At 48.1% G+C, this 24,829-nt stretch overlaps 1 protein-coding gene across 4 annotated transcripts in view; it reads right to left on the reverse strand.

Moving 5' to 3' along the window:
• Positions 1 to 24,829, reverse strand: part of CLCN6 (chloride voltage-gated channel 6) — a 33,268-nt gene that overhangs the window by 7,585 nt on the left and 854 nt on the right. For 3 of the 4 annotated variants that reach the window (XR_006962661.1, XM_047083066.1, XM_047083067.1), the window contains exons 2-20: positions 24,745 to 24,804; positions 18,401 to 18,466; positions 17,979 to 18,044; positions 15,619 to 15,685; positions 12,927 to 13,033; positions 12,227 to 12,353; positions 10,932 to 10,999; positions 9,481 to 9,539; positions 8,524 to 8,656; positions 7,826 to 7,939; positions 7,350 to 7,516; positions 6,683 to 6,809; positions 3,914 to 4,040; positions 3,473 to 3,626; positions 3,216 to 3,375; positions 3,000 to 3,106; positions 1,657 to 1,843; positions 629 to 783; positions 323 to 479 (exon numbers count right to left, since the gene is read on the reverse strand). Coding sequence is in view for 3 of the 4 variants with exons in the window: in XM_047083066.1 (XP_046939022.1) it covers positions 323 to 479; positions 629 to 783; positions 1,657 to 1,843; positions 3,000 to 3,106; positions 3,216 to 3,375; positions 3,473 to 3,626; positions 3,914 to 4,040; positions 6,683 to 6,809; positions 7,350 to 7,516; positions 7,826 to 7,939; positions 8,524 to 8,656; positions 9,481 to 9,539; positions 10,932 to 10,999; positions 12,227 to 12,353; positions 12,927 to 13,033; positions 15,619 to 15,685; positions 17,979 to 18,044; positions 18,401 to 18,466; positions 24,745 to 24,804 (2,208 nt within the window). In the remaining variant the exon portion in view is untranslated. Of the gene's footprint in view, positions 1 to 318; positions 480 to 628; positions 784 to 1,656; positions 1,844 to 2,999; positions 3,107 to 3,215; positions 3,376 to 3,472; positions 3,627 to 3,913; positions 4,041 to 6,682; positions 6,810 to 7,349; positions 7,517 to 7,825; positions 7,940 to 8,523; positions 8,657 to 9,480; positions 9,540 to 10,931; positions 11,000 to 12,226; positions 12,354 to 12,926; positions 13,034 to 15,618; positions 15,686 to 17,978; positions 18,045 to 18,400; positions 18,467 to 24,744; positions 24,805 to 24,829 lie in introns of those variants that run through there. The other variant, XM_047083068.1, reaches the window with a different exon arrangement.

Raw genomic sequence — 24,829 nt, forward strand, 5'->3', positions numbered from 1 at the left:
TAATGGGAAAAACAGTATTTTTTGGTAACGTACGTACAAAGTTCGCCTGAATCAGAAATCAAAGCGTAGAAACTATGTTAAAAGTCTGCAGGCTAGAAGGACACTTGACAGCCAGCACACAGACTAAGGGGAAGGCGACTGGGAGAGTCCCCTGCGGCTCAGGGTCACCTGAGAGGCACGGACCGCGGCAGAGGGAGCCGCGGGGCCGCACGCACCCTTCACAGCAGCCCGCTGGCACCTGGCCTCCCCAGCGGAGGCACAGAGACTGTCCTCCCGCCACCCCGTGCCTTCGAGAATCCCAGTGCAGACCAGAGACACTCACTGATTGACTTTCAGAGTAACAAACTCCTCGGACGAGCAGGGTGACCAGTTGTGACCGCAGGATCAGGCCGTGGAAGGTCAGAGGGCGGAAGCGCTCCTCCATGGTCCAGTCTTCGCTCGGGGACTGGTCAGGGTATAGGTTGGGGTAGGGAGTGTATCTGTTACATAAAAACCAGACGCTGCCTAGCACACCCTCAGCAGGACTGCTTCTTGCTTCTCCCCCACGTCCCCAACCAGCTCCCCAAATCCCCAGGAAGCTGGGGAGCTAACAGCGGAGCGCCGGCTCTTCCGGAGCCCGCGCGCTCACCTCCGCTCCAGCATCTGCTGCAAAAGGTCCTCCTTCTCGGCCGGCTCCTCGGGGACGTGCTCGTCACACACGTTCCGCAGCTCGCTCGACGGGTACGACTTCATGGACTGGCTCCGCCTGCGCTGTTCGCCGGCCCGGGTGACGATGCTGGACTTCTGTGCGTGGGCAGGAGGGGAGGGGACAGGTTTCTAGCGGGGGCGGCCAGCGACTGCCGGGCACGGGCACACAAACGTGGCATCTTCGTAGCTTGGGGATTTGGGGGACGGTGGGGTCAAAAGCATAAGCCGACAGAGGAACTGCAAGAAATCTTCACGGTGGCTCAGGGGGCTTGGGATTGAAAGGAACCCCTCTGAGCCTCGGGGTTGGGATCTTGCGGTTTTCTACCGGCCCAACTTCCCCACCCCTTCGGTTTGGGAGCAGCCCCTCCTCAACTCTCCAAGGGAGAGCCCCTCTCCTACATCACGTCGTGGGGGGACCGTCGACGTATGTGGGCCTGGCCCCCAGAGCCAAGGGGTGGGCACAAGGCCTCCGTGAGGCAGCGGGACTCTCCCACTGCCTGGATTTCAAATCAGGAGCAGCGGCTGGCGTCCCCTCCGGGGCGTCTGCCAGCCGCCTGCACACTCGGCGTGCTGCTCCCCACTCTCCAGCTCTCCTGTCAGTCCTGCAGCCTCCGGCTTGTTTCTTTTTCTGTCTTTAAGTAGGCCCAAGTCCATCTCTGTCACTGACAACTCTAGAGAGCCCCCTGCTACCACTATACGCCATAAATCATGTCAATTAACACAAAAGATCCGCCTACACGGATTGCTGGAATGAGAACGGACACATGTCCCAATGGCCTAACGAAGTCCACACTTGCTATCGTGTCTACACTCACTCGCTCGCCGCACGTAACGAAGAGGCTGATTGGCTGATTCTCCCCGCCAAGAGCCAACCCGGGTACCCCACCTACGGGCTGGCAGGCACGAGATGAGGGTGTGTGTCAAGAAACTGCCTGGTTGTCGCCCACCGCTCCCCTCGGGCTGCTGTACCTTGAATTTGATGTTGTTACTGATGAGCTGGTTGCCCTTCATGAACTCCTTCTCGTTGCCCCGGTTCTCCGTGACCACCGGGAAGGCGTGGTGGACCGTGGTGCGCAGGATGCTAACCAGAGACTGGATGCGGGTGTGCGGGTAGACGTAGGTCAGGTTGGGCTCCATGATGTCACTGGCTCTCAGTCTAGAGGAGGGAGCAAAGCCGTCCAGCCTCAGCAGAGAGCCCACAGCACTCGGGAGCGAGTCCCGGCGCTCCTGCACTCCTGGACCGTGGGGGTCCCTCTTCCGAACCATCTCTGGCAGCTCCTCTTGGGGCGCCTGGCTGGCTCGGTCGGTTAAGCGCCCGACTTCGGCTCAGGTCATGATCTCACGGGCCGTGAGTTCGAGCCCCGCGTCGGGCTCGGTGCTGACAGCTCGGAGCCTGGAGCCTGTTTCGGATTCTGTGTCTCCCTCTCTCTCTGGCAGCTCCTCTGGATTTCTATCCTTTGCAAATGCCCTTCCCCGTGCCTGGAACGCCCTTCCCTGCTCTGCCAAACCGGCGGGCCTTTCCTCACCCCTCAGCTCCACACAAAATGTCCCCTCCCCACAGACCCCATCCACTTGTCCGGGTGATCGGCCATTCCCTCCTCAGCCCTCCATGGCACGCTGCTCGTGTTACCACTGAACTGCTAATCGTACTATTGGAATTAAAAGAAAAAAAAGCGCGGGGTGTCCTTTTACACCGGGGTGGCAACTGCAGGTTACAGATCAAATCTGGCCTCTCCCGCTCACTTACGTATCATCTGTGCCTGCGTCTGCACTGCAGTGGCCGAGCTGAATACGTTAACAGAGACCACGTGGCCCGCGAGGCTGAAAATGCTATCTGCCCCTTTGCAGAAAGTCTGCTGATCCCTCTGTGGGACTCTCGGGGCCGGGTGGGATACCCAGACACAGGCGGCCCAAACCATTTGTGGGCTGATGGAGAATTTGGTGATTATGCCCAGAATAAGCACTGCTGATAGCATGACACTCATTAGGCACGTGGGACGCAGGCTGGTTCGCACTCAACAGGGCTCGACAGACCCTTAAACGTTGTCATGACACAGGCCTCATCGAGAGACCCCCCTTCGCGTTTAACCGGAATCCCACAGGAGCCAAAGACCACCAGGAAGCAGCCTGCCCACCTCTGCCCCCACCAGGCCCCTCTGTCCTCCACCCCCGGGTCCCCGCCACACCTACATGCTTTCTGCAGTCCAACCGCAGAACCTTAATTACCACCTCCCACCCCGATACAAACATCCCTTGGGCCCCAGAATTTATAAATTCTGAAACAAGCACACGAAGACAAGGCGTGGCCTCACTTGTCCATTTCCACATCTGTCTCCCACTCCAAAAGTGGTACGCCTCGCAAGCCCACGTGGATGTCATAAATGCCCTTGTTGAAAAAGTCTCCCGTCCATTTGGCCACCTGAAACAGGAAACAAAGACTTGAAAAGAAGCTGCTGTGGGGGGTGGGGGGGGGGGTGTGGGGAATCTTGGCCGCGCACCTGAGAGAGGCCGGGAAGGGGAGCACTCACCATCAGAGTGATCATAATGGGGAGCCCATAAGTGATCTCGTTGGTAGACTCAATCAGGATGACCGTCAGACTGATGGTCATGCGCACGACCCCACCCAGGAAGGCTGCGGCACCAATCAGGGCGAAGGTCCCCGAATAGATATGGCCCAAGCCGATGTAGCTGGGGACGAAGGAAACCGAGACCCTGGCTGAGGATCTCAAGGTTTCCACACCCGCGAGCACGTACACACGGGCGTGCTCAGGCACACACACGGTACCTTTTGAGGACATTGGCAACTAAACGCCCAAAAGCGGCTCCACACAGCAGGGAAGGCACAAACAGGCCACTAGGAACAGAAGTGCCATAGGTCCAACACGCGAGCAGGAAATAGAGGGCGAAGAACAAGGCCAGGGTGACAGGGCTGAAAGTGCCTGCAAGGCAAGGGCCACCCTGAGTCCCACCACCGGATGCCACCAAGGCCCACCGGGCTGCCCTGGCTCCTTCCAGATCCTTCCGTACCCCACTGGTCCACCTCCGACACTGGAGGCAGAAACTCTGGCCTGGTCTGGGGTGGTATTACAAAAGAAAAGTCCCATTGCTCAGATCTGAGGGCAAGTGTGGCTGTGTCCGTGGGCCAACAGAAGTGGCAGAGAAATGGTAATTTGTTCCCTGCAGAAAAGACCGATCGCCCGAGGATGGCAGGCTCACGGATTCTCACCGTCCTGGTGGAAAAGCTGAAGGATGGCAGACTCCTGGGGATTGAAGAAGAGTGTGGCCATGTCATTGTAGGTCTCGTTGGGACAAAAAAAGGTCTTGATACTTGAATTGACATCTTCTGATGTGACCTGAGACACAGGAATCAAAAAGTAGGCACAAGGTCACTAAAGGGTCAATACACCGGACCAGGGCACTCAGAGTCTTCAAGCGGGATGTCTCTGCTCAGGCTGAGAAAGTCTGGCTCGCAAGTTTTACCCAGAAATTAAACCTGTGGCAAAAACAGATCTCTAGCCACGAGCAGCCAACCGTAATACTGTATTCCTTATGTTTTGAGGACGCAAGCATCGGGAGGAGGGCTCCTGAGTTACTACAATGAAATTCGCCATGGATCTGCCCCTGCTTCCTCTCCTGGTGCTAATTTAGTAGGTGACACTGCCAGAAACCTGACCCCAGAGTGCCGTGGGCTGTGGGAAGAGGAGGTGGGTGACAGATGAGTTGCTGGGAGGTGACAGGTGATGGTGGAGGACAGGCCAGGTTCCTGCCTGACCCAATGCCCCGACTTCGGGTCCAAATGGAAAAAGCCTCCCCCCTGCATTTTCTGCAGGAGAAAAGCCAGTTCCACACGAGGCCTGGAGGAGATGCTCTGCTCCTGGCTGTCTCTCCCTCCCAGGCCCGTCTGGCTGAACAAAACCCCAACAGGGAAAAGAGGTGATTTCTCCACGATTCAGACCTCTTGTTCTCTCCGCCATTTTGTGTGGGAAGAGGACATCCTGGTAGCGGCCTGACTCATCGGAGGACAAGGGCATTTGGGGTAGGACAGTCCCTGTGTTTTAGCTTCTGGTGCACAACGGTACAGGTCGGGTACTTAACACTGTGTGTACGGATACACTGTTACTACAAAGTTCATCACGAGGAATGGATCTTGCCTGGATTCAGTTCTATTGAGGACATTCTAGAGATGCCCTCCTGTGAGGTGATGGGTTTGCAAAGTCCTGCCAGGTGAGCCTGCCTGGGCGATACAGCTGGATGAGGGCTGCCGCAGGAAGCAGGTCGGTGCCCCTTGCTGGAGGAACCTGGCAGGGAGGAGCTGCCAAGGGAGAAATGTGTGTGTGACCGCAGAATGACCAACAGGTGTAGTGTTTCCCAGACTATGTCTAGAGGAACCCCAGTCCCGAGGGCTGCCAGGGAAGAGTCCTGCGGTCGAGTGCACCGAGATGCAGCACAGCACTTGTTGGAGATCAGGGAACCTGCTGAAGGCAGAGCACAGGCTCCATATGCAGAAGGACTGGCCTCTAACCCAGCCCCTCGCCAGCCCCGTGGGAGAGGCATTTCATTCTGTGAAGCTTCAGCTGCCTCACCTATGCAATGGGAATAATGCTGACCTCATGTTATATGCTACTGAGAGATCACGGTCAAGACCTCACTTTGTCTGTCTTCCCACCTGTAAAATGGGGTGCCAACACGGCAGTGGTAAGGATTCGATGGAGTCCTGCACGTGAAGTGCTTAGTGGAATCCCTGGCACCCAATAAACGTTCCAAACGTCTGTCACACTTCCTGGAATCTTAAAGGCCCTAGGAAGTCCCGTATTAGAGCAACCTGTTTAATTCTGGTTACCCTGTCAGACTGCAGAATTCTTTTCTGTCTGTTCCCGAATCACATATGTCAACATTCCACAAAACATATTTGGAAAATGCCGGGCTGGTGACGAGATCGCCTCAGGACTGACTAGCGATAGTGGCTGGCAAACTTTTTCTATAATGAGCCACACAATAAATCTTTTAGGCTTTGCGGGCCACAGACAGCCTCTGTTGCACATTCTTCTTTTCCTTAACGGCCTTTAAAAATGCAAACACTGTTCTTGGCTCGGGGGCTACACAAAAACAAGCAGTTGCCAAAGGCCAGCTCTGGCCCGTGGGCCATAGTTTGCTGACACCTGATCTAACACGTGCTATTCATGGATGCTCCTGGGGACACCAAAAGGACAGTCATCCAAGACAACGTCCCTACCGAGGCCTTGAGGGAGCTTAGCGGCTACTCAGGGGCAACAAGAGGACAGGGGACTTAGTGAACACTCCTGAGCCCCTAACCTAGAGGCCAGAACCTTGCATCTGGCTGACCAGATGCGGCTCTCTAAACCCAACAGGTTGGACCAAAAACTTGCGGGACAAAGCTCTAATGCTTCCCTCAATGACCCTGCTCTTTCAGGGAAAGGTTCTAGAAAATACTAAATACTCCTAAAAAGAGAAAGAGAGACGGAAAAAGAACATATGCCAGTAAATGACCTAAACCCAGTAAGAACCAGAAGATGCCAGGAGAGCCAGAAGACTGATCACCCCAAAACAGACATTCCTTTCTCCCCATCTTAGGGGTGATTCTCACAATCATGGTGAGGCTGGTGGGCACCTTTCAGGGGTGAAGAGTTAGAAGAGGAAACTGGAGCTTGATGAAGAAGGGATGATCAGCTTCCTAAGCTTCCCGATCAACAGAAAGGGGGGCCGGGGGGCTGGAGAGAGAGAAGACTTCCCTTCTAGGATGTCCATGACTCTTCACCAAAGTGAAAAGGACAGAGCGTGCACATTCTTGCTTCAGTAGAAAGGCTATTACAGATTCCTCGATCTCTTAGCAATCTGACACAGGCGCAGAGCAATGAACCCAACGTATCTACTAGCCCTAAGCAGAGGCAGGTCATACATTTCTGGATTCTTCTTCTTTTTTTTTTTTTTTTTTTTTGTGGGTAGAGGACAAAGGTAGCAGGTGCACAGGGGTTACCTGGAGCTGGAATGAGTCATTACCGATTTGACTCGAAGAAGACATCTGTCGGCATTCTCCTAACACCATCGAGGCCATGAACACCACCACAGTGGTTACCAAGGACACCAAGAGGCTCTCTAAGACTCTAGGAAGCAAAGCACAGCTGTTATTACAAGATAAAAAGACACCCCAGTCCTGGGAACTAAAAAGCCACAACCCTGTCTACCCCCAACCTTCACTTCCCCAAAGAGCACGCCCGGCAGCCTCTAGTCAGTCAGCATCTGTGCAGAATTTGTCAGTGACTCACTGCATCCCAGCAAGGCGTATGTAAACAGTGGGTAGCCAGTAACACGGGCTGCTACATCCACATCATCTCTCTCAGAGGAACAAAATGGCCCTCCATTTTAGGTCCCGGGGTGAGAGCCTTCTGACTCTGTCACATGTCCTAACGGCTGGGACTCAACCAGCAACTCTGATGTAAGTTAAGCTCAGACTCAGCCTTTTGGCCTGTCTGACAAATAGAGGAGATCTACGACCCCGTCTGTGTTTTCCGTCTGAGACATGAAATCAAAGCTGGCACGGGAAGGAGGGTCAGTTCACACGCTCGCCCTCCTAGGGAGAGGTGGCCCGGTCCACAGGAAGCTCAGGGAGCCACGGCAGGCTGGGGAGGCGACTGCACAGGTACCTGACGAGCTTAGGTTTCGGGTGCACGTTTCGCATACGGTACTTTGCAAGCCTCTTGTTCAGACAGTTGAATGTGGCTCCCAGGAGGCCCCCAATGACCCCCATCACGACGAAGAAACCCAAATCCATAGCTGTCCAGAGATGACATTTTTTATCAGAGTCAGAGCACTGAGAGAAGGGGCAAGGGAGGGAGAGAGAAAAACCATAGTGCCCGTGAGAACAGGGAGGGATAGAAGCAGAGAAGAAAGAAGAGGCGAGGCTGCTTTCTTTCTACAAGAGCCAATGCGGTGCTGGAAGCCCACCCACGCCAAGCACTGAGCACACACACGAGACTAACGGGGCAGAGATGCCCCACCGGAAGCCATACCTGCCCTTCTGACCACTTCTCTCTGGTACTTAAGAGCGATTTTCATAGGTCAAGTAAAAACAAAAACAAAAACAAAAACCAACAACTATGGAAGAAAGGATAAAACCTACCTTAAACTCGCCAAAGTTCAGCAATCCAGGGAGCTGGAAGGAACCCCAACTCCCAAACTGAATCCCAGAACGAAAGAAGTTGAGGGTGAAGGTGGCGGACATGGAACAAAAGAGCTAGGAGAAAAGGGGATGCACGAGAACATTCAGTAGTGACAAGTCCTACTTTCTGCTGGACGCGGCCTCAGGAAACCTACTGCCCTGCATAGAAACCCGCCGTGGGCACACCTCAAGTGTGAGAAAATGTGAAATCAGGCCGTAAGAAGTATGCGTTCAACAGCCTATTGGGAGAGTCCGTTTATTTAGCGCCTATTATGGACTGGATATTGTGCCCTAAAAGGAACAGCAAATACGAGAGGAGGAACACAGTAGTCTGAGGTAGGACGCTAATAGGGTTCAAGTCCAAGCTCTGCCACTGCCTGCCTCTGACCTCAGCCGGTCTCCCATTGTCACACCAGACGGCTCATCAACAGAGGACAAGGGCAGTTTGATTTGAGGATGGGGGCATTAACAGGAAAAGTACAGAAAAGTCCAAAGTTTGGAGGTTACAGGGCTAGAGCAAAGGACTTTCTGATACAGTCACCCGTCCTGGTCTCAACCAAATGACAGGTAAACACACCAAGTAAGAGATGTCTAGTTCAATTCGGGGGTGGGAGCGGTTTTAGGTTTAGGAAAAGGTTTTCACTCAAAGTCCTCCTTACCACTTTCCACGTGAGCCCCTGGTTCCAGAAGGATGAGCCCTCCTCCAGACTGAACAGGGTCCCCCCGATGGGAGCCCCGAAAGCTGCAGCAACTCCAGCAGCTGCCCCCGCTGATACAAAGTCCCGCTTGTCTCTGGGGGAGAGAAGACAGACAGGTGGTTTACCCAAAAAAAAAAGAGTCCTCACGCCGCAGAAGGCAGTTTTTACTTCCTGGTCCACCAACGTCTTGTGACGCGCAAACAGTCAGGGCTCATGACGGGCAGGTGTCTGGTGAGGCCGACTGAGCAGCAAATACGGTTTACCTAAGAGCCAAACACACTCCTGAGTCGGAGGGGCTCCCTGATGTCAGTCTGCTCTGAACACGGACTGAGTGCAGACTTTTGTCGGTCACTGCTGAGCCACGTTCTCACCAGATCTTTCTTCTAGCAAGCCTCAGCATCAGTGAAAAATGTCAAAGCGCTGTTTACATGCAGAAGAGCGGTAACAGTGACCGGCGGGACTCCTGATACGAGAAGATGGACAGCTCTGAACCTGGGCCCCTGATTGCAAGGGCCCAGCAAGGCGTGCAGGTCAGTAATACACACAAATCCCATGGGGTGAAAAAATACCAGGAAGAGCACCTTGCAACCCACAGAGGCAGCTGACCAAGTACGACATTTTGGAACATAAAACACGTTCTCGACAATATGCCTATGGACTTTCTTGGTCATGTATTCGATACTGGGCTGTCTTCTTCATTGCCTGAGATGGTTCTAGGCCTTAGGTCATGATAAAATAGAAGCCGTGATGCCAGCATGGCCCTAGTGCGTATTCTCAGAAACACTCAAAGACCCCCCCCCCCCCTTCTCTGATGGTTGGGTTCCAAACGCAGCCTGCCTGGCCAGGCAGACCACAAGCCAGCTTCAGTGACTGTAGGGGTCTGAGCAGCAGGAAATGAAGTGGGTTGGGTTTTCATACCTGTCACTTCGGAAATAGGGAAAGTTAAACTGGATCTTCCGTAAGGAGATGCTCTGAAACTAGAGGAAGGGAAAACAAAGTCAGAGGGGGGCCCACAGGGACCGAGGCCCTGGAAAGTCCCTTTGCTTGAGCACACCCAGCCAGATGTGTTACAAGAAGGAGAAGTCCAGAAGAACAACATGGGGGGCGGTGGGGGGAAGGCATCATTTTTGGAAAGAACTTCTTTTCCTGCCCCCACATTTCTAGGATCTTTGGAAATCGCATTTAGTGCACAGTCAACAAGTCAGGAAGGAAGAGAAGAGGGGTGCCTGGGTGGCTCAGTTAAGCGTCCGACTATTGATTTCAATTTCGGCTCAGGGTTATGGGATTGAGCTCTACGACGTGCTCCGCGCTGACAGCACGGGATTCTCTCTCTGCCCCTCTCCCACCCACGTGCACACACACATATGCGTGCACGTGTTCTCATGTTCTCTCAAGATAAATAAATCTTAAAAAAAAAAAGAAACAAAGCAAAGCAAAAGGGGAAACTGCTGAGCAAAAGGAGGATCTGAAAGCTGCAGCACAAGACGAAGTAGGCTCTGCTCAGGGGAGGTCAGTAAGAAAGGGGCCGGGAGAGCCATCCTCCAATGTGTCCAGCAAATTCTCAGGCTGCTGCTGCCTGGCCCTCACCTGGCCTCCCCCCCCCCCCCACCCCGCCCGTCTCCACTCACTCCCGGGAGGCCAGGATGAGCACTTGATGTGAAGGAGATGACGCAGTAGCAAGAGAGAGACCAGAAGATGGGCTTGGACAACCCATAGCCACAGCGACTCTTCCCTCAGAGCATGAGGGTTGTCTACAACGAAACACAGACTTCTCCAACTGGCAGCTGGGGAATCCAGAAAAACCGTGAGAAGCGGGAGCTCTGGCGTCCCGAGCCGGCTGCTCAGTTTCCTCAAATGCGAATGGGGATGACTGAGGCCAACCAAACCCTTGAGGCGGCTTTAAAGAAGAAAGAAGTCGGTATATGGAGAGTCTGGCCCAGAGGGCACTCAGCAGACAGCGGCTGCTACCTTTCCTGTGCTACCCCAAAGGGGGTCAGCACACACCTGGGCCTGAGACCGCCTCGGTCAATGCCTCCAGCCTCTTCAGGTTTGGCAGCATGTAGATGACCCATCAAGCCCCTGGACGTGCAGACGCTCGGCGATGGCTATGGGTGCACTAGGTGACTTTCATTCGAACAGAATGTCCCATGGCTGTTCCGGGCACTCAGCAGGGCCTTGTTAAAACCTCGAGGTACCAGTTACCCACTCTCCTGGATGACAGGACAGTTTCCACCTCAACCCAAACTGACATCTGATTCCAAAGCCACGTTAGGTGCTCCCGACGAATTGGTTATCAACTCAACCATAGACGTGCCCCTGCCCAGGGGCCTGCTGTGAGGGATGTATCGTCCCAGCCCATCAACTCTTACCTGAGGCAGGCCAGCTCCCACCACTGCTCCACTGTGGATCATGGGGCCTTCCTTCCCCACAAAGAGCCCTGGGAACAGGTGGAAAAGGGGAGACCATCAGTCAGCACAGACACCCCACTTGGTTAGGAGACCTTTGCTATGTAGACTTTTCTCTCGACAGCCGTACAACAGAGATGATTATATGACTTTGTAAGAGAGTCAAATTCCCATCAAATAAGAGAAAATACTCTTTAAATTGAGGTGTCAGAAAACTATAGTCTGTGGGCCAAGATAGATTCAATGTCTGTTTCTACAGCCTGGGAGATAAAAATGGTTTTTACCTTCTTTTTTTTTTCCTTAAAGATTTTATTTTTTTATTTTTTTATTTTTTTTATTTTTTTTTAGCGTTTTATTTATTTTTGAGACAGAGAGAGACAGAGCATGAACAGGGGAGGGTCAGCGAGAGGGAGACACAGAATCTGAAACAGGCTCCAGGCTCTGAGCTGTCAGCACAGAGCCCGACGTGGGGCTCAAACTCACGGACCGCGAGATCATGACCTGAGCCGAAGTCGGCCGCTTAACTGACTGAGCCACCCAGGCGCCCCAAGATTTTATTTTTAAGCAATCTCTACACCCAACGTGGGGCTCGAACTCACAACCCCGAGGTCAAGAGTTATGCACTCCACCGACTGAGCCAGCCAGGTGCCCCTGGTTTTTACATCCTTACATGGATCTATTTCAACGTTTATTTATTTTTGGGACAGAGAGAGACAGAGCATGAACGGGGGAGGGGCAGAGAGAGAGGGAGACACAGAATCGGAAACGGGCTCCAGGCTCTGAGCCATCAGCCCAGAGCCTGACGCGGGGCTCGAACTCACGGACCGCGAGATCGTGACCTGGCTGAAGTCGGACGCTTAACTGACTGCGCCACCCAGGCGCCCCTACATGGATCTATTTCAAATGGTTACAGAGGTTTAAGTACCTACATAACATCTCCCCTTTTGCCTCTTGGCCCATAAAGCCTAAAATATTTACTGTCTGGTTGTTTACACAAAAAGCTTGCTGACTTTGCTAAAAGCCAACTCCATGGACCAACTAAATAGTCACACTACTCCAAAACTAAATGTGTTTGTCACATATCTCTGGTAACTTCCTAATGTGTCTACATTTAAAACAATGACTTACCAAGAAACAGTGCAGGGGTCTGAGGGCAGGCTCTTCAAATCCAGATCGACTTAATTTACGTACATGATGCTTCTTGTTATCTTCACCCCCTGAATACTTGGAAGGATAAAAGTCAGAAAGAGCTTCCTTACCTCCAGCCACACTGAACAGCACTCCAAAGACTTTGCAGAGCAGGGTTCGGAGACGGACAATTCCGGGCACCTTCACACCGTTCAGGTAGCATTTGATTTCGGGTATTCCAGAACCTGCTGCCACTGGCTGATGGGGGAGAGAAGGACACCCGTAAACTCAAAATCCATTGGTCCTATGGCTTACTGGCAACAGCCTCACTACCAAGGTGGGGGGTGGGGTGGGGCTGCCCTTCATTCGCATCAGCATCACCCGGTGGGCCCCACCCTGAGTTTCTGACTCAGCAGGTCTGAGGGGAAACCGAAACAGCTGCATTCCTAACAGGTTCCGGTGAGTCAGCATCACCTGGGAAACTTGCACCTGCCAATGCAGACATTCGCCTTCCAGAGACTCCGATCTCATTCATTTGAGCCGGGTATCTGCCATTTTTAAAGTTAGTTTAAAGTCATTTTTTAAAGTCCCCCAGGTGACTCTAATGTGCTGCCACGGTTGAGAACCACCCTCCTAATCTGGACTTTTCCTCTGTAATCTCACCAGAGGCTGAAACCTTTACTTTCAGAAACAACTCTTAAGTGTAGGAGGGGCCACTTTCTGCCGGAACTTACATTTCTAAGTCTGATTCAGCTTCCCGGCATTTCCAGCAGTGGACACGAAAGAATCCGAAACTTCATTAGCAAAAAGGCAACACCCACACCACCTCACCTCAATCAGGACGAGAAGGCTTGCTAGGAAGACAAAGGTCAAGTTGAAACCCAAGAGCTCGAGGAGGGACAGGGCAAGGCACCCTTTCTGGCTGCATTCCTCCACCGCTACAGAACCAGGGTTAAGGAAAACATGCTCCGCCAGTCAAGGGCGTTCCCACCATCACCTGAAATGGTGCGGTGTCCCTTCCTCTAAGACATAGTGGCTGTTTCCTGTGCATCTTCCTGTTCTCCATACATAAACTTAAAAAAAAGGCAACTGCCTGAGATGTCTTCTACATTAGGGGCCATTTTTAAATTATGAAATAGTGATGGGGAGAACAAAGGCAAAAGGAATGTAGAAAAACTCAAATAACCTTACAACTTGCAGCCCATCGACAAATACTTGAGGTGGTACAGTGACTGCCCTCCAGGAGCTCAAATGTCTGACCCTTAATGCTCCTGGCAAAGGGCAACTTTAGTTTGACATTTGCTCGACCTCCAGGATCCTCAGTCTTCTTTAACATATGAAAATCCCTTTGGAAACTTCTTTTATCTCAACTCCCAACCCAAGGTTTATGTTAGCAATCATCCTTCAAACATACGGCCCACTGATAACACCTCTGAAGGGTTCCACGACAAAGATTTTACTAGACAATGGTAAACAACCTTATCTTAACAGCAGCTAGCCTCTCAAGGCCCTGGAAACCTTGCTTCCAAATTCCTTAAAGACTTAACGCTATCCTTGACCCCCTCTCAACTTAAAAGTATATAATCACTCACTCCTCACAATCCTGGGGCAGCTCTTTCTGCCCATGGCTCCTGTCCCTGTGCTTTAATAAGACCACCTTTTTTTGCACCGAAAACGTCGCAGGAATCTTTCTTGACCATTCACTCCCGGACCCCAACATTTCACATCAACACTTCACTTTATAAAAAGTAACAAACACCCTCCCCCCTCCCATCCTTTAACAAATCCTGAATTTGCTCCAGGTTATTTTTTTAATTAAAATATTAGATACCATTAAAAAAATTCCTTTGTTTCCCTCCCTCTCTCCCCTCAGAGAAACCACTAACCTGAAATTATTGTGTGTCTTTCTGTGTTTTTATACGTAGCCATATCGTAGTGTATGTTTCTAAAACTAAAATAATGGGATTGCACTTCATACACATTCTACAATTTCCTCTTCTTCAACATCAAGTTTTTGAGAATTAGTCATGTTGATATATACAGCGCTGGTTCATTCATTGTAAATTCTGCATAAAATCACACCATAGGAAGCATTGTACCATGGTACCATTGTAGTGGTAGAATGTTTCCATTCTCCCACCTGGTGTGGTTTCACCTTTCTGCAATCACAAAGCTGTAATGAACGGGTACGTACATGTCCCAGGTCCAAGGTCCGCAGGAAAAAGAGGGATTCAGGAGTTGCTGTCTATTTGGCTGGCATTTCCCTGGTTAGTGGTGAGGGGGACCCTTTCCCCAGGTTTATTTACTGACCATTCAATTTTCCTCTTCTGAGAATTGCCTGTTTGCTCCTTTGCTCATTTTTCTATTAGACTTTTTCCTTACCGCGTTACAGCTCTTCCTGTGTTCCAGATACGAATTACTTGCCTCTTAAATGTATGGTGAACCACCTCTCCTAGGCTGTGGACTAGTTTTCCATTTTGTTTATGGTGTTTTATTGTTGTGGTTTGAGGTTTTTTTGTTTGCATGAAAAACAAACTTGGGTGCTTGGGTGGCTCAGTCGGTTAAGCATCTGACTTCGGCTCAGGTCATGATCTCACGGTTTGTGAGTTTGAGCCCTGTGGCGGGCTCTGTGCTGACAGCTCAGAGCTCGGAGCCTGCTTCGGATTCTGTGTCTCCCTCTCCCTCTGCGCCTCCCCTGCTTGCACTCTGTCTCTCCAAACTAAATAAACGTTAAAAAATTTTTTTAAAAAAAGAAAGAAAAGCAAACTTACTTTGCTGTGGTCAAGTTTATTCATCTTTTTCCCTTTCACTCTGCGCCTCCTGGAGTTTTAAGAAATTATTCCCTACTCTTGACATCACGTGGTATCTTCAAGTTTTGTTTTGCTTATTTACATCTTCAATCCATCTGGAATTAATTTACAGTGCAAAGTAGGAATCTATATTTTTCCAGATGGATAACCAGTGTCCCAGCATCTTTTGTTAAATGATCTATCTCTTCCTCACAGACTTACAACATTAACTCTGTCATTCACCATACTTCTCTACATGTGCAAGCTAATTTCTGCTTCTGTTACCTTCCGTTGGCCTAACTGGGAATTCCTGCACCAATATGACATGGTTTCAGTTACTATATCTTAAATTATGCAAGCCTTCACGTTGAGTAGGACAAGTTCCCCCTGCTTGTTCAAAACTGTCTCGACCACCTTTGGCCCTTTACTCTTTCCAACAAATTTAGGAAGAGAATTTTCCAGTTCCTCGAAAACTCTACTGGAATTGTGACTGGAACACACTGAATTTATAGATGATTGGGAAGAGCAGGCATCTTTGTGGGATCTGTGTCTTACCAACCTGAACACGAGTCTCTGTCAAATTCTTCCTCCTGTGTCCTTCAAAGATCATTAAAAAACTTAAGCTGAATGGCTAATAAAAGCTCTTCAACAGACCCTGTCTACTGTTCTTAGGTAAGAGAGCAAAGTCAGAGACTGCTGACATCTGGGAATGCCAAGAACCGGGAAAAGGATACAGGTCTGAACCACTCCGAACTTGAGCTGGCTGAAGAGGTGCACGAAAAAGTCCACAAAGAGACCCACCTGTGAAGAGCAAGCAAACCGTCACACAGCTTTTCCCCACCGGGGCGCAGGTACTTTGCTCAAATGCTGGGATGACCCCCTGGCCTTTCCTGGTTGGCGCTTGCACCCGTTACCAACAAGCAATGCGGAAACAGGTTTCCTGTTAGGGACTCTGACTCTCCAGGAGATTCCCTGCCAGCCTGGCCCCACCGCCTCTCCAAAGAACAAAGGATGGGGGCATAGCTCTGCCGAGAGAAGGAGAGTAAAACAAAGAGGGAAACGGATGCCGGAAAAGACGTGAAACCGAGGAAGGCCATCCTGTGACTACAGTAATATCCAGAATCGTGGACTGCTCAGCATGTTCCAAAGGCAGTCTCAGATGAAGAATTCCAGTAATATCTTCAGTGATGCTTAGCTAAGTAGATAGCTTAGGACGTAACTTTGAAAAACAACATTTACTCAGGTGTATATGGTTTTTTCCGGTTTGTTTTTACTCTTTTATACTTTATAGGTCGCTATTTTGGCTGACAGCCAATGATCACCCTGGTAAGTAAGAGAAAACCATGCTCCACCAACCAATCCATGTTAGGCCCCAAGTCTCGGCTCTGGGCTTAAAGGAGAACTTCAGGAAAGGTTTATGATTTGGTGGATTCAGGATCAAAGGCTTCAGGCCTTTGACTCTGGCCTTCCCTCAAGCCAATGCCTGGAGGCTTTCAAGTACTGCAGCAGATACCGTGACAGATCTAAGGATAAGAGAGCCAAGCAGTAACAAGAGCTGGTTGCTAGGCTATAAAGGCAAGTCTGCCTTCCAATAACACGAAGGTACGCGGTATAGTTGCTGGTACCGATAAATGGCAGCTCAAAGGAGCTTGATATGAAAGTAGCAGAAAGACTAAACATGTAGATGCTTATTGCCGGGAAATTTGCAACCAGAAACATACACAACAAAGTAGACACTCTAAAATTTCAGTAAAACAATTCGGTCAACCCAAATTCCCCCCACATCGGCATCCATCAGAATGTCACTAAAGAGGCCTTCTGAGTGCCGTCTGTCTTAACTAGTAAGATGGTCCTTGGCCTCTGAATCTACTACAGTATAAATTTGACAAGCGCCAGAAAAATAAAAATTGGTCATAGCCTTTGTGGCTACGTTACATTAAACACACGTTTGCATTTTATGGGTATATCGTACAGAGTCAAGGTGAGACTTGTAGTCATTCCAGAGACATAAACAGGCTGCTGCTTAGGAATACTTATAACCCCAGTCCTGGACTGAACGTTTGCATCCTCCCCCTCCCCCCCCAAATTCATCTGGTGAAATTCTAACCCCCATTGTGACGACCTTAGGAGATGGGGCCTTTTGGGTGGTTTAAGTAAGTCCTGAGCATGGAGCCCTCATGAATAAGGTTAGTAGCCTTATAAAAGACCCCACAGAGCTCTTGCCCCCTTCTGCCCTGTGAGGACACAGCCAGGAGCCAGGAAGCCCAGGACACAGATCTGTTGGTACCACTGATCTTGAACTTCCTGGCTTCCAGGACCGTGAGATATAAACACCTGTCGTTTAAGTCCCTGCAAGTCGGTGTTTTTATTATAGCAGCCCTGATGGAGGAAGACTGCCTATTCTAACACTGTACTGATGGCAAATCATATCTGACATCTCATTTTGACTGTCTGCTGACTTTTCCAGTTTCTCTTCCCCAGCTTTAAGTGTGGTTAGGTCAGCAGTTAGGATTCCAGGCCTTGTGCTACTACTCAAGTTTGGCAGTGTTTCATAACCTTTTCTGGTCTGTGATTCACGTACGAGCAAGCCGACCCCAGGCCCCAGTGTATTCAGGCGTGTTCCTCCACCCACAGCCACCAGCTCTACCTTCTAGATAAAACAAGCCACGTGCAGGGAAGCAGCCCAGGACAATAAATTCACTGAGGTCTACGGTGTCCTGCTTATGGGCACGCCATACTAAAGGAAAGGGTATGACGGTCGGTTTTGTTCCACTACTTTGCTTTTTCCCTACAGAGTGACCTCAGATTCCACTCAGTACTCTCCCCACTATGTCTACCTGACGGGACAATGCCATGTTACGACAGCTTGGTCCTAACCAAGCCTTTGAGTGCTTTAAAGAGTACCAGTGATGTCTGGTTCACTTTCATAAAGAGAAAAACAAGACATGAAAACGGTGTCAGGATCATTATTTGGGGGCGGGGGAGAAAAACAGAAAAGGTGGTCTCTGTTATCATGACAAATGACTTGCCCCCTGACCTCTGCCACCCCTCTGGCCCACCACGTCCCCACGCCCCCACGCCCCCGCCTGCTCACCAGCCCAGTGCAGACTCCAATGGCAAACACCATCATCCACTTCACCGCCTCATACCTGCGACCTTTCTGTTCACACAGAGAAAGACAAGCTCAGTTCATTATACGGCTTTGTTGGCAGCAAGGAAGGAACACATCTTGGCCAATCAGGGTCAGGCTAGATTCCACAGGGACAGCAAGCACGGTAATGGCGTCTGCTACAGCAGGTGCTTTACAAGGCCAGAAGGATATACTGTAAGAGGCTGGGCCAGGTACACTGGTGTGGGTACTGTGGTTGACAGGGTGAAGGTTTCAGGAGTAAATGCAGATATCTCACGAAAGGGGCTAAAAGCCACCGGAGTAAGGCTATTCACAGGGGCATTTAGATGGGAAAAAGAAGCTACTGTGAGATCTCTCCAGTCCCAAGAAATCAATAAGGGATTCACCTTATTGTCCATGGTCTCCAAAACTTCCAGGTAAGGGTCATTGATACAGCGATCATAATCCAAACTCTGAAAGACAAACGGGAGTAAAAAAAAAGTCACAAGACAGGAACAATTACCGAAACCTGGAAAATAAAGCTCTAGGTTCCTGCTACTCCAAGTGTGGACGGGGTAGGACAGTGGGCCTGTAGCACTGGGGGGGTGGGGGGGGGACGAGCTGGTTAGAAGTGCAGCATCTCACACCTTTGATCTGTCACATCAGAATTGGTGCTGGACGTGCACGAACGTTCCAGCAGCACGGCTACAGACTCCTGCTGTGGGAAAAGCGTTCGATTACCTACCTTTAAACATCCTGCTTCTGCGAAACATGAAAAGACCTCTGGCTATCAGTGTTACCCAACTTATCCCACTACATCAACTAACCAGAACCAAATTCATTTAAATTTTTTTTTTTTCAACGTTTATTTATTTTTGGGACAGAGAGAGACGGAGCATGAACGGGGGAGGGGCAGAGAGAGAGGGAGACACAGAATCGGAAACAGGCTCCAGGCTCTGAGCCATCAGCCCAGAGCCTGACGCGGGGCTCGAACTCCCGGAGCGCGAGATCGTGACCTGGCTGAAGTCGGACGCTTAACCGACTGCGCCACCCAGGCACCCCCAGAACCAAATTCATTTAGAGAATCAGTTAATTACAAGTCTCTTCAGTAGTCAGCTTCCATGAGAAAGAGGTTAGTCACGAGACGAACCAATGTGGAAGGTATTTTAAAAAGCAACTTTCAGTTTATGTTGGGAAGAGGCACAGATTCAGCACAGCTCCTAAAACTGCATCGACAGCAGTGTTCCTTAAACTGAGCTATTCTGCAACACGGCTATTCTGCAACAAATCTGTGTGTGTGCCAGAGACATCTTGAGAAACAACTCAAAGGAACTAATTTTATTTCTTCTATGTTTTGTAAGAGAAGCAGCAGTCTGGCAACAAAGGAAATGATGTGTTGTGTGTTCTCTCCTTCCTAAACCTGTTGCTACCTACACATAGGCTGGCGAACAAGCTGGACGCTGGCCCGGTAGCCACACTCCCACACAAGAGTCAGCAGTCAGCCAAACACAGGTGTGACACGTGACAATTTATTCCATCCATATGTATCCCCAAAGTCCAAATCCCTTTTTTAAAAGGGTCCTGGGGCATCGACAGGCAACTTAGTAAATCGATGATCAAACATCCAAATATGGAAGACTACATAACAATAATTATGACAGGTCTTCACAGACGGATGTGGAAAACGTATAGAAATTATTAAGTAAAAGAAAATGCAAAGTACACAAACAGAGCCAGATGCAGAATGAAATGTATAATATGATCCTGTTTTGATGACACAAAATTAAGATTATTTGAATGTCAGCAGATAATGCCAGACATCTGGGAAAACTTTTAAAAAAATTTTTTTAAAGCTTATTTATTTTTTGAGAGAGAGAGAGAGAGAGAGAGAGAGAGAGAGAGAGGCAGAAAGGGGTAGAGACAGAGGGAGAGAGACAGACTCCCAAGCAAACTCCACACTGTCAGCACAGAGCCTGATGTGGGGCTTGAACGCATGAACTGTGAGATCATGACCTAAGGTGAAATCAAGTGGGCTGCTTAACCGACTGAGCCACCCAAGCACCCCTGGGAAAACTGTTAACCATGCATATCTCTGAGGTGGCTGTTCACATCTGGGTGTTGTCTGAAATTCTCACATGTACTTTTTATATTTAAAAAAGACGTTTTTTTTTTTCTGATTACGAAACAAAATTCCGCAGTCGGTAAAAAATACTTCTGCCAGGAAATGGACTCATCTGTGAATGATGAGGATATGTATGTATTTAGTGATTACATATATATAACATACTATACGTGTAATACAGTTGACCCTGTAACACTGATTTGCACTGAGCAAGTACACTTGTACACGGATTGTTTTCAAAAAATACAGTACAGTACTGTAAATGTATTTTCTCTTTTTTCTTAACGTTTTCTTTTCTCTAACTTACTCTATTCTAAGAATACAGCATATGATACATGTTACATACAAATTATGTGTTAACTGACTTTATGTTATCAGTAAGGCCAACAGTAGGCTATTAGTAGAAAGTTTTGGAGAGTCAAAAAGTTATATGTAGATTTTTTTACTGTGCAAGGGGTGGGATATAGAGTATGTGCACGTAATACATACATATTTATATGTGTTTTATATACACACATATAAATATATATGTACATTTAAAAAAAAAAAAAACGTTAAGGTGATATCACATTCCAGGAACAAACAGGGAAAAAAATGTTGAAAAATACAAATGTCCTTCATACCAAACATATAGAGAAATTGCCAGCCAATTATGTGCTTGATGGTTTGTTTAATAATGCTACGGCTTCATAAACATTTAAGAGGTTTTTAAGATGTCCAGAACAGGTAAATCTCTAGAGACAGAAAGTAGACTAGTGGTTGTTTAGGGTTAGGGTCAAGGTCAAGGGGAGTGAGCAGTGACCAATAATGGGTACAGGGTTCCCTGTTGGGGTGACGAAAATGTTCTAAAAGTGATCTGGTGATGGTGGCACAATTCGGTGAATATACTACAAAAACCACTCCATCATATACTTTAGATGGATAAACTGTATAGACTGTGAGTTATAAGTTCAATAAAACTGTTAAAAGCGACATTTTGAAAACAATTCTAACACCAGGACATCGATCTTTTCTTTTTTTTAAATTGAGTTTGACACTTTGTTAAGTATGTACCAATGGACTAGATAATTTATTCATTAAAACGAGATATCGTTTACTTCTCTTTTGTGACAACGAACTTCCTTTGATTTCTGCTGTATTCTGCTCTTGGGTCGGGGGTGGGGGGCTAACAACTTAAAATAAATGTTAACGTTTACATTTTTGAGAGAGAGAGAGAGAGATAGTACACGTGTGCACGTGAACAGGGGAGGGCATAGAGAGAGGGGGACAGAGGATCGGAAGTGGGCTCTGTGCTGACAGCAGAGAGCCCGATGTGGGGCTCGAACTCACGAACCGTGAGATCATGGCCTGAGCTGAAGTCGGATGCTTAACTGACTAAGCCACCCAGGCGCCTCAACTTTTTTTTTTTTTTTTTAAATAAAATATGTATTAGGTGTCCTGCTGCCCAAGGTTATGAGCAAAATGGTATACAGCCACGGTGGGGGGGAGCGGGGGAAGAGGGCAAGTGGGGCTGAAAGGCAGCCCACGTTCCACCAACAAGAAGCACTTTCAATGGGTCTTGAGCTAGAGGAGCTGCTGTGGCCCAGAGGGAGAGGCCTTTTATTCTAAATCCTCTGCTCTGAGGGGTGCCTTTCCCTAATTCAGAACAGCAATAGAGGGTCTGTGACCAGCATGAAACATCACTGTCTGTTAACAGACTCATCCCACAGATGAACCATCCAGAACGAGACAGGATGTCAAAACAGCAATCCTAACATCTTATAAGACCCCCAACTTACAAAGAAATTAGTCAAGTAGGTGTAATGAACTCTTAGTGAGGCAGGAATGAGAAGGAGCACATTTTAGAAAGATTTTCAAAAGAAGGGTTTTCTAGTTGATCCCTAATAAAATCTGAGCAGACTTTTCTGATTAAGCGTCCAGCTAAATTTGCTCTTATGCAAGGCAAATGTTCTCAAGAAGCTCATCCTTGAAGATAGTTAATGGAGAAATATTAATGACTCACATGAAAGAACATTAACCCATACCATTTACATAAATATGCATATCAGGTGAAAGTAAATGCATTACAAACGTAAGTGCAATTTAGTAAAAGGAGAGAAGGAGGCTTGGGAATAGCGGGATCAATGGAGCAGAGAAACCATGGTGAGTTCCAGGGGGTAGATGAAAGCTGCCAGAAAGTTCCAGTCATGGTCACACATTCAGGGTAACATCACTGGGCTCAGTGAGGGAATGTAAGGTGACAGCACAATATGGGGCTTCTTATACTAATTGTTGCAAACCTCTCAACAGTGTGCACGGACACAAATATTTTAGAAATATGGGAAAACACATCAGTAGCTGTGTGCACAGTAGATACTGTGCTTTTTTATTTTGATTCATGAAAAGCATTCCCGTCAGTGTAGCATATACCACGGTGGTGCAACTGGGAAATGCCAGAGTCCTAAAATTATTCTGTCAACTGCAAGGGAAGAAAAAGATGAAGGAGAGACCTACAGATTAAAAAAAATTTAGAAGGAGGGCACCTGGTGGGCTTGTGACTCTTGACCTTGGGGTTGCAAGTTTGAGCCCCACACTGGGAGTAGAGATTACTTAAAAAAAAAAAAAAAGTTTAAAAAAACCTTAAAAGATAATCAAACAAATGCAATGTGAGGACCTTATTTGGAACTGGGTTCAAACAAACTATTAAAAAATTATATGACATTTATCAGACAACTGAGAAATTTGAACACTGGACATTTAATATCAAGGCATTATTGTTAAATTCTTAGGTATGAACATGGTATCCTGTTTTGCTAAAAAAAATTCCCTGGGGCGCCTGAGTGGCTCAGTAGGTTAAATGTCCTACTTTGGCTCAGGTCATGTTCTCCCAGTTTGTTAGTTTGAACCCCGTGTTGGGCTCTGTGCTGACAGCTTGGAGCCTGGAGCCTGCTTCAGGTTCTGTGTCTCCCTTTCTCTCTGCTCCTCCCCGCTCATACTCTGCACCTCTCTCCCTCTCTCTCAAAAGTAAATAAACATTAAAAGAAAAACAAAAACCTTATCCTCTACAGATGCATGTTGAATTATTTATGGGTGAAATAACGTGATGGGTAGAATTTTCTCCAAAATAATAAGGGAAGGGGAAGAGGATGGGAGCCAGATGAAACAAGGTTGGGCAGGAGTTGAATGCTGAAACTGTATGATGAGTACAAGGGATTTCAATATACTATCCTGTCCATTTTTCTCTATGTTTGAAATTCTCTATAATGAAAGGTTTTTTTGAAATTCCATGTTATACTAATAAATCCTATTAGCTGTACTAAATTCTACAGCAAAAGATAAAATGTTAAAAAGAAAACTAGTCTGTTAGTGCCCTAAAATATTGAACTTTTAGTCTATGTGACATTTAAAAAAAAATTTTTTTTTAATGTTTATTTATTTTTGAGAGAGAGAGAGAGAGAGACAGAGCATGAGTGGGGGAGGGGCAGAGAGCGAGGGAGACACAGAATCTGAAGCAGACTCCAGGCCCTGAGCTGTCAGCACAGAGCCTGACTCAGGGCTCGAACTCACAAATTGTGAGATCATGACCTGAGCCGAAGCCGGACACTTAACCGACTGAGCCACCCAGGTGCCCCTATGTGACATTTTTAAAAAGCGTTATACATGCATGATTAATTACACTTCTTAGAATTGCTTAAGGAAGCGATTAAAAATGAACAAGAAAGGATAGTCAAGACTATACAGTTCATCCTATAAAAAAATCAAATTAAATAAATTGTGGCATAATAAAAAAATACTTGTCTATTTAAAAAGATACTGTAGGAAAGTACTTAGCAATACGAAAGTTGTTTTCAAGTTGGGGGAAAACATGTTAAAATAGGACATGTAGTAAAAATCACACTTGTTACTTAAAAAAAGCAGGAATGGGAACATGGAAAAGGACATTCAGTCAGGTTAATGGTCATCTTTTAATGAACAGGGTTATGGGTTTTTCTCTAGCTTCTTTTTGTAAACAGTTCTAGAATTCTCCATCACAACCAAGGCTTGTTTTTGTTATTTCAAAAATCACAGACACATTATTGTAAACGGATTAAATGATAAAGAGGTGTATTTGTTTGGTTTTACTCCAGCAGCACTGGCCTTACTAAACACACACACACACACACACACACACACACACACACACACACACACTAAAAATCCCATAGTTGAAACAAGGACTATAATTAAGAGCACTTCAGAAAAAAGTTCCTTGGGCAGGAAACAATCATCTATCTGAAAACAAAGTTCTCTCCGAAGAGAAGCACACACTCCTGTCCCACACCTGTTATGAACACACACTATCAGTGGCTTTGACTCTGGGTCTCTAGCTATAAGAGGAAATAGTTTAACAGCAAACATATTCTATCCAGGTTAAGGTACCATAGACCTGTGAATGCATGGAGACATACCCAGACCCTGTTTTGGGGTCATGGTGAGAAAAGGGCTTGTTAAACAGCTCGTTTCTCGAGAGAGAGACACATGACCTCTTCTTACCCATTCACTCCCTGGGAGAGACAAAGAGCATCTCTCACTGAAATCCTAATGTTTCGGTCGGAAGTGACCAGGTCACTCACTGCTTTTGTTACCCAAGACAGCATCTAAGAATCTCACCTCATAGTCTTTCCTTGGAAGGATCTCATCCTCCTCCTCCTGTGTTTCTCCAAGGATGGTCTAGAAAAACAGATCCACAAAAGCA

Source organism: Lynx rufus, unplaced genomic scaffold (assembly GCF_022079265.1).
Source record: "Lynx rufus isolate CCGP_SWC_20201006 ecotype Redwood Valley unplaced genomic scaffold, mLynRuf1.p SCAF_2, whole genome shotgun sequence".
NCBI lineage: Eukaryota > Metazoa > Chordata > Mammalia > Carnivora > Felidae > Lynx > Lynx rufus.